We start from the raw sequence: 16,464 nt of genomic DNA, 5'->3' as shown, positions 1-16,464 counted from the left end.
GTTAAATGTCAAGAGGATGACTTTGAGGAGGGATACGGGGAGTATTAATATCCTCCACAACAACATTATCGCCAGGGCAACCAGGAAGAGATGGTTGGCATGCCATCTACCTTGATGATGGATCTGCAGTTTATGCTGGCGAACTATAGAAAGAGGTTTCCGCCAACTCCAGCCTCTGAGGAAATACCTGCTTCGCATCCACGCTCCATCCCTACTACTCCGATTAGAAGCAGGGAGTTACTGCCAGACCGTGCACCTAGGTCTCCTCAACCAGTACACCAACAGGATCCTGTAACCACTGAGGATGATGACCAAGAGGAGGGAGGGATAACAGACCCTAACAAAGAATGTGATGATCATCTTATTCCATCGCCTTCATCTCCCTCATCACTGCCTATTGATTCTCCGCCGGGGGACATCGGCAGGTTCCATAATTTGATGGAGAGGGCTGTGAAGAGGTTTCAGCTTCCGATGTCGACGACACAAACCGAGTGTTTCTTGTATGATTTTGAGGAACCATACCGCAAATCAGTTTGGGCTATCCAGATTGTTAGCCATGTGTGGGAAAAAGGCTTAAAAGTCATGAAGACACCGGCGACACCAGCGACAGTCACACCTGTGCTCGCCAGACTAGAGAAGAAATATTAAGCACCTTAAGACGCTCCAGCTGGTTTACTGGGCCATCCAAAGCCGGATTCGGTTATATCCCAAGCGGTACAGCAGAAATCTAAAAATCCCTCAACTCCTATATCAGCGCCTCCGGACAGAGAGGGTGGGCATTCAGAATATGCAGGAGAAAGATTCGTCCATGTCTGCTCTTCTAGTTAAAGCGGCTAATGCCCTTGCCATTCTGGGCAGATACAATAGGCAGATGTGGTGTGACCCGACACCTTACATAGACCTCATCCCGGAGGATAATTGGCAGGAGGTAAAAAAGATCCAAGAGGGAGAATGGGCTTTGGCTGAAGTAATTGACTGCGCGATGGATATCAATTACCACAGCCTTCAGATCGCTTGGAGGAGCGGCTGTACTACGCCGTCAGGGATGGTTGAGAGCTACTGCTTTTAGACCAGAGGTCCAATATAAAGTTCTGGATCTTCCCTTCGATGGGGAGGATTTGTTTGGAAAGCAGGTGGATGAGGCACTGCAAAGTATCAAGAAGGATACAGACACTGCAAAGGCCCTAGGAACACTACAGTACCGCAAGGTGCCCCTTTGGGGGGCCTGAGGTAGAGGCCAATAATCATATAGAGGAGGTTACAAGCAGGGCAGATACCCCTCTTATTCCACATCTTCTCAACCATACCGTCAACAGTATGGTCAATGACAGGCAGGGGGCTTACACAAAATCTGCTCCTAGAGGAAGGAGGTCATCAAGGAAAGGACAATGCCAGAAGACAATTACAGCCTTCAGGATCCGGCTACATGTATTCCTTCCCCTCCACAAGTTCCCCTGGGTGGAAGAATTGCTTCCCATCTCCATCATTGGCAAAAAATAACGACGGACCGGTGGGTCCGCAATATCACAATTCGGACATACTCTAGAGTTCCTTCAGTTCCCCCCTTGTACTCTACCGAAACGTCAAGAGGTCAAACATCTACTTCAGATGCGTCGAGAGATTCGGGCAATGCTCCGAAAGGGAGCAATAGAACCGGTGCCGATCTCCCAGAAAGGAAGGGGGTTTTATTCCCATTTTTTCCTAATCCGGAAGCATGTTCTCCAATGGCGTCCTATTCTAGACCAGAGATCTCTGAATACTTATCTCAAGAAGCAATCGTTCTGGATGGTGTCCATCCAAGACATTCTGCTGCTCTTAAACCCTTGGAATCATATGGCCACCCTAGACCTGCAGGATGCATATTTTCACATCCCCATTCATCCTTCCCACAGGCAGTATCTTCGGTTTGCAGTAGCCGGAGACCATTACCAGTTCAAGGTACTGCCGTTTGGCCTCAAATCAGCCCTGAGAATTTTTACAAAATGTCTGGCGCCAGTGGCGGCTTTTCTAAGGAAACAAAGACACCAGGTGTTTCTGTACCTGGACGACTGGTTAGTCAAAGCGCCATCAATAACATCAGCCCAAACGTCAACAGCGGCATGCGTACAATTGTTTGCCAAACTGGGTCGGAATCGGAATGCAGAAAAATCATCCCTTAAGGAACATCACGTTCTTGGGAGCAATTCTGGACACCATAGTAAACAAGGCATTTCCCTCCACAGAGAGGCAACCGGGGCTAATATTTCTTTCCCAGGCGTTGTCAAGAAAAAAGTATCTTTCAGTACGCCGTTACAAGTCACTACTGGGAACAATGTCCTCTTGCATTCCTCTTGTTCCTTTTTGCGGATTGAAAATGCGTCCTTTACAGGAACAACTGGATCAGCAAATGGCATCAAGCAGAGGGATCCTTCGACGACATGGTGAAAATCACACCGGCCATGGTCCAGGCAGTAGTGTGGTGGACCCAAAAAAGAAATATTTCAGTGGGTCTTTCCTTCCTTACCGTTCCGGCTCCACTGGTGATTACCACCGATGCATCCCTGGAAGGGTGGGGAGCATTCCTTCAGGACCATCAGGTCAGCGGAAGTTGCAAAAACAACTTCACATCAACTTGCTAGAGCTCAGAGCAGTTGGCTTGGCATTACTGGCTTTCCTGCCAAGGATAAAAGGATCAGCTATACTAATCAGGACGGACAACACAACAGCGATGCATTATCTCAACAAACAGGGGGGTACAAGATCAAGCTCCCTGTCGCAGGAAGCACAAAAAATATGGGAATGGGCTGTTCAACACGGAGGGTCTGTAAAAGCGGAACATCTTCCAGGGGATCAGAATATCAAAGCCGACACTCTGACCAGACTAAAATCAACCTGTCACGAGTGGGAGATCAACCAGGATATCTTGCAACGCATTTTCTTGAAATGGGGAGTGCCGACAGTGGACCGCTTTGCGACAGCTCAGAACAAAAAAGGACGGTTCTTCGCAAGTTAGCATCACCAACGGGGATCTTGGGGGAATGCGTTTTGATGGCATGGTCAGGCGTCTTTGCCTACGCCTTTTCTCCGATTCCCCTCCTGCCACACGTTCTTACAAAGATGAAGAAGGAACCGTGCAAAATAATACTGATAGCTCCATGGTGGCCCGGACAACACTGGTTCACGGAGTTGCTCCTACTGTCGGAGGTTCACCCGATTAGTCTACAACCAATACCGTCACTCTTGACAATGTCCCAGGGCCAAGTGCTTCACCCAGAACCGAAATCGCTACGCTTAGCGGCCTGGCTCCTGAACACTGCGAATTTCAACACCTAGATATTTCACCAGAATGCAGAAATATATGATCAAATGCCAGAGCGGAAAGTACAAACAGGACATGTAAGATGAAATGGAAGAGGTTCATGAGATTATCCCATATATTCTAATGTTGGCAAAATCTGTTTTGGCCCATGATATAGAAGAACTTCGTCAGGACCATCGTTGCGGTCCGAAAGAATCAAACAGTTCATGAAAGGATTATTTCAAACTTTTCCTCCCATAAAACCTCCTCCACCTCTCTGGCAGTTGAACATCGTTCTATCTCAATAGATGAAGCAGCCCTTCGAACCAATTCACAGGGCTGACCTAAAATTCCAATACTGGAGTAAAACTTACCTACCTGTAACTGTTGTTCTCCAGTATTGGAAGCTTTCATAGATTCACATGCGACCCACCCTCCTCCCCTGAGAGGCTCACCTTGAATTTAACTAAGCTACGATTGGTTCAGGGACAAATTTGGTCTCTTTTCCATAACGAAGGTTATGGGTTGCAAAAGGGAAATGGGCCTAGGCCTCTTTTTACTTTGCTATCCAACTACGCATTGCTTTTTTATATACCAGAGACTCCAGTCTCGATGACTGGGAATGATTCAGGCATGTGAATCTATGAAAGCTTCCAATACTGGAGAACTACAGTTATAGGTAAGTAACTTGTTTTCTTATAGGAAGCTATACAGATTACCCATGCTGTGGGTAAGGACTGGGTTGGAGTGGTGAAGATGAGTGGTAGAGTATAGGTTCAAACCACATAACACAACTGAAATTTGTCCTTTTGAACGGTCGTGAAAAAGCAGAAGACTTAGAATATGTTGTGCCCTCCCTAGGTAAGTCTGTATAGTTCAAGTGACGTCACTGTTAAGAAACTGAAGGAAGGAAGGAAGGAAAAGGGAACTCTTGTTGTAAGAAAAAAGCAACAATAAGTTTGATTTGTGCAAGGCTGTGAGACTGCCTACAGTCAAAGTGGGGGGATTTGGTGAAGGTCAAATTCCCCAAGGGAACAAATCTCTCCTTGTTTTACTGGAATACTCTGTGTGGTGAAAATAGTTATAGGAGCTGTGGAACTGGAGAACAGTAACATTTGGAATTTTAGCAGACCACTTTCAGAATTGTGATTTTAGGAGTGTCATTTTTGAATGGTTTGTTCTGAATTATTTTCTACTTAATTTTTCTCGGTTATGCAAGGGGGATATGTGGTATTGTTGCAGATTTAAAAATTGTAAATTTTTTCTACCACCATTAGCTGTTCTATGTGGTTCCCCTGGGGAATACTGGGATGGGAATGTGGAGTGTTGTATTTTGAAGAGAGAAGCTGAAGATAGTTGGAAAGATCTTTGAGGAGAGCTATGCTGTAGCTAGAGTTGTTCTTCTGTGCAACAAAGTTCTTGTTTCGCATTATTATCTCTGCTTGCTAGCCAGATTTCACAGAAACAAGCTACGAAATAAAGTGCTCTCTTCCTGTACTCTGCAGAAGGACAAAGAGCAAGCAAAGTGCATCTGAAGAATTAACTAAATTCACATGCACACGGAAGCAAAATCCCCATTTAAAAACAGGAATACACAGTGCATCATGGAAATATATGTATTCAGGATGCAATTCACAACTCCAAAATAAACTGAACCTACTCTTTCCCGATGTAATGACTGCATTGGTTGGAAACAAAAAAAGTATTTAGTTGTGCAAGTCCCGCTTGCTAGATTCTTGGTATTTTAAAAGGCCCAGTTTCCCTCAATGGTAGGGTCTTGTTGCATGAAGCTAACTCTGTGCCTTTTCACTTTGAGGACTACATCACAGACAGGAGTTCAATAGTGCTTAAGGGCTTTAAGTAGTAGGCAGTGTGAGGATAGTTTGCTGTTGATTATTAGATGTGTTATAAGTTTGTTGGAGGCATAACAATTACGACTACATTTATAAAATTAAGCCAGTACGTTTTTTTTTTGTTTTTTTGTTATTAATTTTTATCAAGCATGAATCTTTTTACGCATGTCCGCATGGTGTGAAGTATTTAGTAACTAGGATTCACACTTGTATACAAATTGCGAAAGGGCTCGATTTACCATTTAACTCACACCAATGGTGATGCAATGCACACAAGTCGTCCTTGTAGCCACAGTTATTTTTGGAAATTAACTTAGTCTACAATCCTTCAAATATTTGGGCACTAAATCTTCCTTCCACCAGCTGCAACAATTTCAGCTTCACAAACGGACACCAGAAGCAAGGAATGTTTACTTTTAGATCTTCAAGGGAAAAGAAGGCTCAGACAAAATAAAAGTTCTAGGTGTGAGGACAGAGCTCTATTCGTGTGAAAAGAGATGTGAATCTGATCGCTCAGAGGGTTTGATCACAAACAATGGAACTTGTGAAATACGAAGAAGTGTTTTACAGGAGCTCATGAAAAACGATGTGGGAATTCCATGGTTTAACACAAAAACAAAAAAGGAGGGTTTAATAATTGGTTTAAAAGAAATGGCTAAATGTAGAAAGCATGTTGATTAACCAATTATGGAGAAAATAAACTTCTTTATACATTAAGGATTCGACCCAAAATGTCTAGGAATAGTTCCTCCCCCCTCTCTGCCCGCCATCATTCACCTCAGTAATTTTTCCTGGTCCCGTTCCAAACGTCCTGCCAGGAGGCGTTCGTCCCGGTGTCGACTGCGATCATCTCCAGTGTCATCTTCTGTCCGACCAGGCCCTTGGAGAAGAAAATTCACAAACAAGCCTTTGATCATCATCATCATCATCATCTGGGACAGATCCATATACAAACTACCTGCATTAGCATTAAAAGCAGCAAATGGTATGGCCCATAGCTACCTCAGATCCCTCCTCACACTACACACCAACTCAGATGTTAAGACCTACCCATCCCAAACTTCTAGCAACACCCAAATCCCGTTTGATACCTAAAAGGTCGAGCTCTTCTACCTTCTAGGCCCCCTTAATGCAAACATTTAGCATTCGACATTTAGGATCTCCCTCTTCAGTTAAAAACTGCACTAAAAGCATCTTCTGCCTCTTTTAAGGCCAGAAGAATAACTAGACCAAAGCGTTATAAAAAATGCACCTCAGGTGCCTTCAAGTTCCTTTACTAAGTGGTTGGATAGTGCCCTGGATTGCTTTTCTCTCTCTCAACCATAACAACCAGGCTTAATCAAAACCTAAACTAGTATTTTGGCAAATCAGGTTAACTACCCCGAATTAGCTGTACATGTGCCTCCATGCTGTAATGGAAAGGGTTCTAGTAATTCTATACAGCACAAGCATTAAGTGTTACCATATAAATACACACCGACATTGGGTATCTATGGATATTAACAACCCGCTCCAATAAGGGACCCACTTGGCAAAAGCATCAGTCAGAATCTTTGATTGCAAAAGAGAAGGACGCATCGACGACAACACACTACAGAAATCGAACTATGAACTGAGTTAGATGTGATCTACGATGTACATTGGCTGGGATGTAGGGTGAATGCAGTCCAATTAACTGCTTATTTAAGAGGATAACTCAATAGCACAGGCAGTCATACTCACCAATTCTCAACTTGCAAGATCAAGTGCTACCTTGTGACAGAACACAGCAACTTAATGGGCTCTTGCCAGTATCAATCAGACAAAAATCAACCTGTTGTCAAATTATTCACTAAGGGCAATACGTTTGGCAGGGTCTTAGAGGATGTGGATTTAGATCCTAAACAGCAGAAATCCAAAAACTATAGCTCAGGAAATACTTCTAGGTTCAGTGAAGACTTGCCTTCTTAAAATGAATTGTAAAGGCTATTGTTTTCCTATCAGATGCTTCTTGCTCTCAGTACAGTCCATGTCAATGGTCCAACTCTGTGTTACTCTAACAAGAGTCCCGCTAAAAGTTTAATAGAACAAGTGTTATATTGTTTTATATAGCATACAATCGCCAATGACTTGGTCTCCAAGCGTTAGGTTCACATCAGGATGTGAACTATCAGTCAATAGTACACTCGTACATCACCTTCTAAACCCCCAGCACCTACCTTACTTTGCCAAACCCCTTATCTGCTTAATTTCTCTGGCTTAGTCTTGCTCACTCAATGCTGAAGTTTGCCAGACTTAGTCCTTTCTGAAAAAAGCAAGTCCTTCTTCTCTTGGCATTAGACATCATACTAGAAAACACGGCTGGGAAAATTTCTTATCCTCCCTCTGCAATGTCTCCAGGTGGAATAATCCACAGAAGCCATTTTAGTTAACCTTTCAGTGGGAAATCTTCAATGACTTCAGGCTGTAACCGTTACTGCCCTTGTGGTTAAGTTCCCAATCTGAGAAGCAGGCCAATGTTTGAGTGTACAACAATTTTCTGACAGAAGAGGTTCTCGACGACGTATGTTCCCAAGTACTTGGTCCAGCCCACAAGGAACCCCCCCCCACCCCACCCCACACTCACTGAGTGGACACACAAGAGCAGGAGCTCAGTTTAGAAAAGAGTTTCGTATTATCAGTCTGGGTGATGCATGGAGAGACCCCAAGTGGTCACCCATATCCCAGCGTTCATTTATAAGAAATCCTTCCCCATTGAAAAATCCTCTCTACTCTAGTCAATTACCAAGCACACAGGGGGCCTCAGTATGGTGAACTGGCTTTTCAGAATGAAAATGGAGCCTTCTAAGAGGATGCATGTTGACTGGAATGCACAAGATGGGCAAGCAGTCCTGGATGGTGGTTAAAAAACAACACTACCAATATAGTCTAGGGTGTGCCAGGGTTTCTGCATCATGGCATCAAAATCAAAGTTTCTTTAGCCGAGGCAAGGATCAAGCTTCAGATTAAGGAATGTCAAAACACGTAAACATTTTACATTTCATTCAACCGGTGTATGTAAAAATTTAATTTTTAGAAAATGGTCAGTCCAGAAATTGCGAACGTTAAGAGAACTGAGCAGACGTGCAACAGTCAGAAATGTCTTATTCAGTTACTCACAGCAGGGTGCCAAACAAGGTTTGATGAACGTACAAACATTTGCCCTAGTTGAAAGTGTATACATGTTGGAACATCTTCGGTGCGGAAGTTCCATCCACGTTAGTTGGGTCTCCTCATCGAATTGTGGTACGAAGCTGCAGTCCAACATTGCAGCAATAGAGAAAATGAGGCGAGACATGCTGTTGGAACTAAAGGGTGGACCACTGCCAGAGCAATTCCTGGTATGGAGCAAGCAGGAGACGGGAAGTGGGTGCGGCAGCCATCTTCTGCCCTAAGGCACAAAGATTAATGGGCAGAGCGTAGACTAACTACATTACTATTTGGCTGCTTGGAATAAAATTAAACAAAACTATCGCCGACAAAACTTTTACTGTGCCTGGTGAGTAGGATGTAGGCGTTACAAATAATGCAAAAAATATATTTTTTTAAAGCCTATAAATTGCTAGTCAGAATGTCTTCCTAAATTAATAATGTATTCAAGAGAGCATGGTCTTAAATGAATGGGCTCCAGAGAGCATTGTAAAGTTTTTTTTAGCCATTCCGTGTAGAAAATTCCCTTCTCTCTTGCAACCAGACAGTCTCCAGCTATTTGAAGTTGTATCTATGAGCTTCTACACCAACTGAAGAACCCTGCAAATGTCTGCCCTCAGATCCCAATTGTTTACCCACTCTGCCTTCGAGTGAAGGCCATTTACCAGTGTGGCCTACCTGTGGCCGAGCTGGGTGTTTTTTTCATTCTTTGTGAGTCATGCACGCAGAACTGCCTTTAGCATTACAAGCGTGCTACCCCTACACGTGAACTGGATGCACCTCCTACATGCTTTCCAAGCTGTCACACCAGCCATGACAAATGTGTTTTTGGCAGGGAACAAACGTCATCTCTGAACGTTACGCACCAAGACAGTAAATATCTATTGAACTGGCTGCAAAACAGAAGACCATGGCAAGACGCCATGGGAAAACTATTAATAAGGGAAAGATTCATGACCTTACATTAATCTTCAAGACTGAGAACAAAAGGAGTAAAGCAAATGAGGCGACAGCAGCATAGCTAGAAAATATCTTAAACGTTATGGTCTGTGAAAGGACATAAGCCCATGTTAATAGACTGACGGTTCGATCGGATATTACTTGTGAGTCCAGTATTTATTGCTATAGGATATTGTAGAGGCATTAAAGGACAAGGCAGAGTTTGTGGTCTGACATAAGGACTAGTGGCCAGCCAACAGGCAGAGGAAGAGCTGTTAATATTTTTAACTTAGTCCTCTTCCAGTGAGCTTTTATATTTTAGCCTGGACACAAGAGTAGATAAATGGGAAAGTAGGGATGTTTTTTGTTCTTTACTTATGCCTGTGGTTGTGAAAGAGTTTTGCCCACACTTCTGCAAACTTTCTAAAGTAATCTTTGATTCCATCTATAAGCGGGGGAGCTTTCCTCTGCAGATATTTTTGTTTAAGCTGCTGAGAGAAAAGAAGAGATTATGGCACTACACCAACCTACCTCCATAAGCAGAACCATTTAAGAATATCTTCCTCTAGCAACAAACTAGTCATCCTCGAGACCAATTCCAAATTTTAGTTTGCACTGGATAATCATTTGAAGATTTGTGTTCCATTGAGCCCAATTATTTTTCCCTCACTAGGTCCCATCCAAGTGGCCTTGAAACATTTAAGCACTTGGCATCATACAAGATCACGGATTATTCATGGTAAAAGGTGGCGGGGGTAGCGCTTTGTAGCTGAAGGTAGCACTTTGAATAAACTTGGCCCGGACCATTCTTACTCCATACTATGAGGAACTCCCTACTCTATATAGTGGTTAATAAAATAGGATTCCGTAAGAGCATCTCCTTAAAAAGAAAAATTTAGAGCACATTTCGTAAAGCACTTTGGTCAGGAGACTGTGTTAAACAAGAGTTGGCAATGGTAACAGGTCTATTGCCTGCCAGTCTTTTCACTTTGTCAATGCTGGTTTTAACATGGTTTTTGCAAAACTTAAAGAAACAACTGGGCATTCGTCAAAAATAAAAATTCAAAAAATGGTCTAAAAGCAAAATGCACACATTGCCATTTTCATCTGTAGGGACCACTTAAGGGATCTACTTTGTGTGGATGTGCTACTTGTGAAGGGGGAAAATGACAACACTCCCAGTAAAGTTAGTCAATGGCTCGAGAGAGTTGCTTCATGCTGTAGTAGGTGGCAAAAAATCAACTGATAGAGGCCTGGCTAAAAACCCTTGTTAAGTATGTATTATACATAAACTTAATACATCAGATGTCTTGACTAAGGCAAGGCCTAAAATAGGGTCAATTTGGTATTCTGATCTGATAACCACGTAGAACTTGTTTACTGATGAAAAAGATGACGTCACTGGCCTTTTAAAGAAAGTATAAGCTCTTTTCTTTAACACCGTTATCTGCAAAAAAAAAAAAATATATATTTTTTCTACACCTACCAAAATACTAGCCCTTACTAGTCACTTTCATTCTTTAGGAGTTTTTTTTTTAATCATATGTTCATGTCACTGAGCAGTACATAAAATGGTGGTACAGATGGAAGCAACGACTTGAGCTGACAATAAGTTCAGACCCTTGTCTGAAGAGCTTCTCCTGCCTGCTGTGAATATGTGTGGTGTGTTATTGGTCATTGACCTTGGGTATTGCTGAAGGGGATGACTCTTCCAAGCGTGGCCCCAATAAGGTTTGCAAAACAAATCTAATAAACGACTTGGAGACTGGGTTCAGATCCTTCCAGGGTCTCGGTCCAAGTTCTCCCTCTGTTTTTTTTTTTAAGTTAGTTCCTGAAATACAATAGGAGTTCTTTGATCTATGGCACATGCAGGGGTGGCTACGCAGATATTTTGAACCTCTTCATGAATAGACTATGCAACGAATCTTGAATTTTAAAGTCCTATTTCAAGGGGGTCTGGGAACTAGGGGATTTCAAGGAAGAGTGAACAAACCGACACCAGCTGTTTTGGGCAAATCGATCCGTGTTTTCGAAGCCAGGACCAGCACAACAAAGGTATGGGACTTTTCATGCAGTGCATTTGCAAGTATCAAACTTGTCATTTGCACAGAGTTCATGATGCTGTACATAATTACACAGCTTCAGTCGCTAACCAGGCATCCTCACTCTGTACAATATACGGTCATTAAACAAAAAGGGTCACAGATAAGTAGAAAAATAACATTTAATGTAACATGTAGATGGTCAAGGTGACCGAGGTGGCTGGAGTCGGTGAGGAACTGTTTATATATAAAAAAAAAAAAAAAAAAAAAGATGGATTTCCTTAACATTAACTTATAGACTGGAGCACTTTTAGACTAGTACATCTTAGCAGTATTTACACATGCTTCTGAAGAACTAAAAATGAAAATGTGTACACTAACATGGAGTCAAACTACGACTTTTTTTTCTAAATACAAGAGGGTTGTTAAACTGCCATGGATTTCAATTCCAAGAGAGTTGCAAAAATTCAAAAAGATGGATTCCAGTCACCATGCTGCACATTTACACATCCTTTATGGATGAAGGAGATACTCAAAATCTGAAGATGTCACCAAAGGTCTTTAAACAATTGTAGGTTGGGGCTAGACTTGAGGAGAGTGAAGACATTCTGTGTTCAATGACATACACAGAACCTTTTCACCTTGGGAGTGTGCTCAATGGAGGATACCTGTGACTAAGGTGGGCGCCCACAGGATATTAGTTGAATGAGACCACAAGCCTTTCCTTTAGTTGTGAAAGGCAAGTTCCAGATCAAACTACACATGACCTAATAGACCCACCCACACCTTGTTCACATGAGGTCTGGCACATGAACTGTCCAGATATTTGGGATGGGGAGGTGTCTAGAGCTGGCAGGAGGTGGGGTTAACAAAAACCAAAGTTCCTTCCTCGGGGACGATGAGCTAAAGCAGTCCAAGACTGGTGCAGAACAATCGGAGTAAAGATATTTAGGCCTACACTTCGTTAATATCAACTGCTAATGAGAAAATCTAGAGAGCACTGAGAAAATACAGAAAAGACAATCCCTGTTCCAAGAGTTTACTGAAGCTTGATAACTATGCGCTGAAAAAACCTCTAGGCATCCATAACATTTACACAAGACGAAGATTTTCTGGAACAGATGGGCCTGGAGAGGTGTAATGAAAAGGGAAATCTGAACAATTTTAATTTGTACAACTTTTTTGTTATAACACACGGACAACAAAAGCCAGTAAGTTAAATGGAACAATAAAGTTTACTACACCTTGCGGTAGAATATCATCTAGACCATTAACATGCCCTGTACCACAATCAGACAGACCTCCATGAAGTAACAGGTCTACGCTCTGCAGTTTCAGCTACAACTGTGAAAGGTGATCATCGCCAGGATGTCGTGAGGCTTTTCAATTCATGACCTACCCTTCATGACCCCTCTGCCCAAAAAAAAAGACCCAACACCATTAACTGCTCCCGCTCTACACCAGTAAAAAGACGATCCGATGTCAATCTCTTTGAAGGAAAAAAATGCAGTAATTAAAATTCTCCAATGCTTTTTTTCGAGAATTAAACAATTTCACTCGTGCTGGGACTTCATTAAAATATACATTCACCAATTGAAAGTTACAACAATCATGTAACATAACCTTCCTCAGGTATGATCATTACTTCAAAAGTTTGTAAACTGGCAGCATAAAAAAAAATTACTTGCATTTAAGAATTTGACAACTTCAGTCGCAAAGCAGTTGGATTTTCAGGAGAGGTAACAAACCTGCAGATATCTTGTACACAGTTGTCTCAAGATCTTTTCGATTTCTCTAGCTGACTAAATTCCTTTGACAACCCGAGTCCGAGTGTGTGCGTAACCCGATGGGTTTCAGGTGACAGAACTTTAATGACCAGTGTGGAGGGAGGGTGGCTTTAATATTCACAGGGTTCCCGAGTTATGTGGCACCTTTGGGAAGACCCTTCGATCCATTCAGTGGGTCGCGTTATGACAGACTCCTCACTGGCGATTGGTTTCATTTAAAAACGAGGTCCTGCTTTCGCATTTTTTAATGAGACGCTTCATCTTCCATACAAAAACCTTATTGTCTTGTAGTGAAAGCCTATTTTGTCCATATATCACATGACGCATGCAGCGCGCATAGAACTCAAATCAATTATGCACAGAGGAAAGGCTCAGGCACCATTTCCTTGGCAACGAAAGCCGCATGCTAAATACTTTCATTTTACTCGCCAAATACTACAGATTACTCATCTAAAGCACGCTTTCTCCTGCTTAAAAGGTCTGTAAATTCAAAACACTCTCTGCTCGGTGTAAGCAAGCTAATATTATCACTAGGATCCCTGGCATACCGGAGGCTTGGAAAAAAAAAAAGAGGGGACCCTTGTTTTTTTGTAGCGAGGCCAAGCCGCATTGCTTAGCAACAGCCCCAGAGACCCGCTAGAATCCAGGCCTTGTTTGCAACCTTTTAGTTCTGCTCTGCAAATTGCATTTAATGCGGCCTAGCAGGGCGCTGGTCAGCGTCGGGGTCAAGAAACCGCTCCCTGTAATAGCAATGAGGCTTTGTTGCTAAAAGTCACAGCGGGAGGCCAGAGAATGGAAGCGCAGCATACGTCAAATACAGGGGGGGGCTGACCAACAGGAGGACCCCAGTGAGGGTTTGTGGAAACCACCAAGAAATGAATCCAACTGTTACAAGTGCAGACATAGGCAAACATTCGCCGAAGATGCAAAATGTCCACAATCATTCACCTGACTGGATTACACTATCCCGTCGCTCTGTGGATACTGCCATAGCATCGTTAAATGGGCATGATATTAGGGACTTATTATGCAAACTCCATAGTTGCTTGCCACGTCTTTGCTGAGGTGAGCCGAAATGGCTTCTTGGCTGAAAGAGGGTACTGTCAAATGATATAATAAAACAAAAATTCTGAAAACTCTCTGAATCACAAACAGGGCCTCGGTAACGGCACGACTACATAGGATGGGAAACCGCGGTCAGCACTTTTTCGAAAATTCCTACTAGACCCCATTTCAAGAATGATATTGAACAAAACTCTTCGTGAGCATTGCAACCTGGGATACTTCCAGAAGTAGGGCCACATGTCAATTTTTACCATTTAAAATGCAGTACATGGATTACAGAAGCAAAGGAGACAGTTGTCCAAATCTCCTTTTAACACTGTACCTCACAATCAGTTAGTTGCCAAACCCTTATTGAAATGCTCATAAAAAACAAAGTGTTACTTTCTTCCGAATATCAGTACTTGCTTTACTTTTCACAGGGCTTGTAGGCAGTCTCGGAAAATAAAAAGGTCTAATAAAACAAAGGGCAAAGCTATTACTTGAAGCAACTAGGAGCTCTACGGGGGGATCTGGAAGGTAAAATGGGAGTTGCAAAACTTTTCAGCACATACATGTCCAACTCAAATCATGCTATTTGCTGCAATGGAGGTCCATTAAAAAAAATGCCTGAGTAAATAAGTCCATCTCCTTAAGGGTAAAAACTCCAGTATTTCCTCAGCACAGACAGAGCAAACAGAAAGAGAGTTCATTGAAATATGCGGGTTATAGTTTTAAAGGAATGGGTTTAAATTAGGTAATGAGGTAGGAAAGCTTTGAAGTTCAAATGAGGATAGGTCCATGCTCTCCTGCCGACAGCACCACTTAAACCCTTCTGGGTAGACTATGAAGCCTTTCCTCTAGGACACCACGGAGTTGGTATGAAACACTGCTACAGGCCCGGTTTGCATTGACAGTAGCAGCTGCGAGCCAGTTACTGGGCAAATCCAATAGTGTTGTATTGTATGTGTCCCCTGGAATGAGGCACAGCAGACTAAGATCAGCATCAAGCCCTTGGCTTGTGCAGTATGAAAGAATGAACACTTGGTCCCCAGAGCTAGAGACCAACACACACCATAGGATCTTGGCAGGTGTAAGCCGGAGCACAAACAGATGCACTAGCGACGCCCACTATAAAACCCACACCCTACTCATCTTCTAAATATTAGTTCACAACTAACAGCAGAAAGATCAATTCTGAGAAAAACAGTAAAAAAAATTTTATAAAGCGAGATAGACAAAATAACCTCATTAGGACCAACTTTCTCCAAGCAGCCCTCTTCATTCATTGGTCTGCTGCTGTGTCAGTCACAACTCAGCCACTGGTTAACATCACTGAGTGGCAACACTCTTCTCTTTCAGAAGAGCCTATTCGTAGAAAACGGAGCTAAGTTTAGTGTCATGGATTCCTAGGACTATGTGTTTTTGAAACCCAAAATCATTTCCTTTAGCCACTTTTTTTTTTAATATATAAACATCGTACGAGCCCAGAAGCTACTCCAACAATGAAGCACTTTTTTTTTTTTTTACACAGTAAGACAAAACAGGCATAAACAAAGCCTAAATGCTGACAACCAGCGCAGACCTCATGGATTTCTCAATGCTGGTTTTACATCATTGGAAGGACTCCATCTTCTGCTAGTTGAGCCAAAAACCCTTGAATTATAGATCAGACGGAAGTAGTGAATTTATACAGGAGGTGTAACTTGGTCAAATATGAACCCTTCAGATATATCAGATGCAACGCCATAACCTCTGCGGTGTACAGCAGCCTGAAGCTGTGGGTTGAGGATGGTTGATTTTTCCTGTGAAAGGATTGAGATCTAAATTTCAGCAAAGTAGAATCAATTTGTCCCTTTCGCCATCAACATAAAATATTGTGCATTGATCCAATAGGAACATACTGTGTTCAATGTACAAAAGACATGGTTAACATGGCTATCTCCCTACTCTTGTAACTTGACCCTCTTCGATCCACTTCAAAGCTCCTTGCAATGCTTACAATACATAACCTGAGGAGACTGGCTTTATATAAATGGAAGTGGCTTCTTAGACTGTATTAACTGTACACCTATTACAAAAATGCAGACTCCTATCACCTAGATTCTTTTGAAAGAGACGTGGTCTATTCACTCCTTCCTACTAATCTACCAATACAATCCTGTACCAGCACAACAGTCTATGTGTGACCACACATGCCTGTGGGAGTGGAGGGATTCGAATCAGACTGGAACTGTGCATCATGAAAGCAGTATTTCACTTCTACCTTCACCTAAAAAATGGTATGTCCAAGCTAAATCCCTGCAGTCCCATTTCTACTCCTTTGTGCTGTACATTTTAGTTGGCTGTTCAATTTT

General features: G+C 42.5%; 1 protein-coding gene across 6 annotated transcripts in view; it reads right to left on the bottom strand.

The window, feature by feature from the left end:
• The window catches only part of TNRC18 (trinucleotide repeat containing 18), a 229,662-nt gene that overhangs the window by 156,354 nt on the left and 56,844 nt on the right, over positions 1-16,464 (bottom strand). For all 6 annotated transcript variants that reach the window (XM_085629167.1, XM_085629166.1, XM_085629168.1 and 3 more), the window contains exon 6: positions 5,908-6,010. In XM_085629167.1, coding sequence (XP_085485293.1) covers positions 5,908-6,010 — 103 coding nt within the window. The remainder of the gene's footprint in view (positions 1-5,907; positions 6,011-16,464) is intronic.

Source organism: Triturus cristatus, chromosome 10 (genome assembly GCF_964204655.1).
Source record: "Triturus cristatus chromosome 10, aTriCri1.1, whole genome shotgun sequence".
In the NCBI taxonomy this organism is placed as follows: Eukaryota; Metazoa; Chordata; class Amphibia; order Caudata; family Salamandridae; genus Triturus; species Triturus cristatus.
Note: the sequence above shows the minus strand (reverse complement) of the source record. Positions and strands in the feature narration are given on the sequence as shown.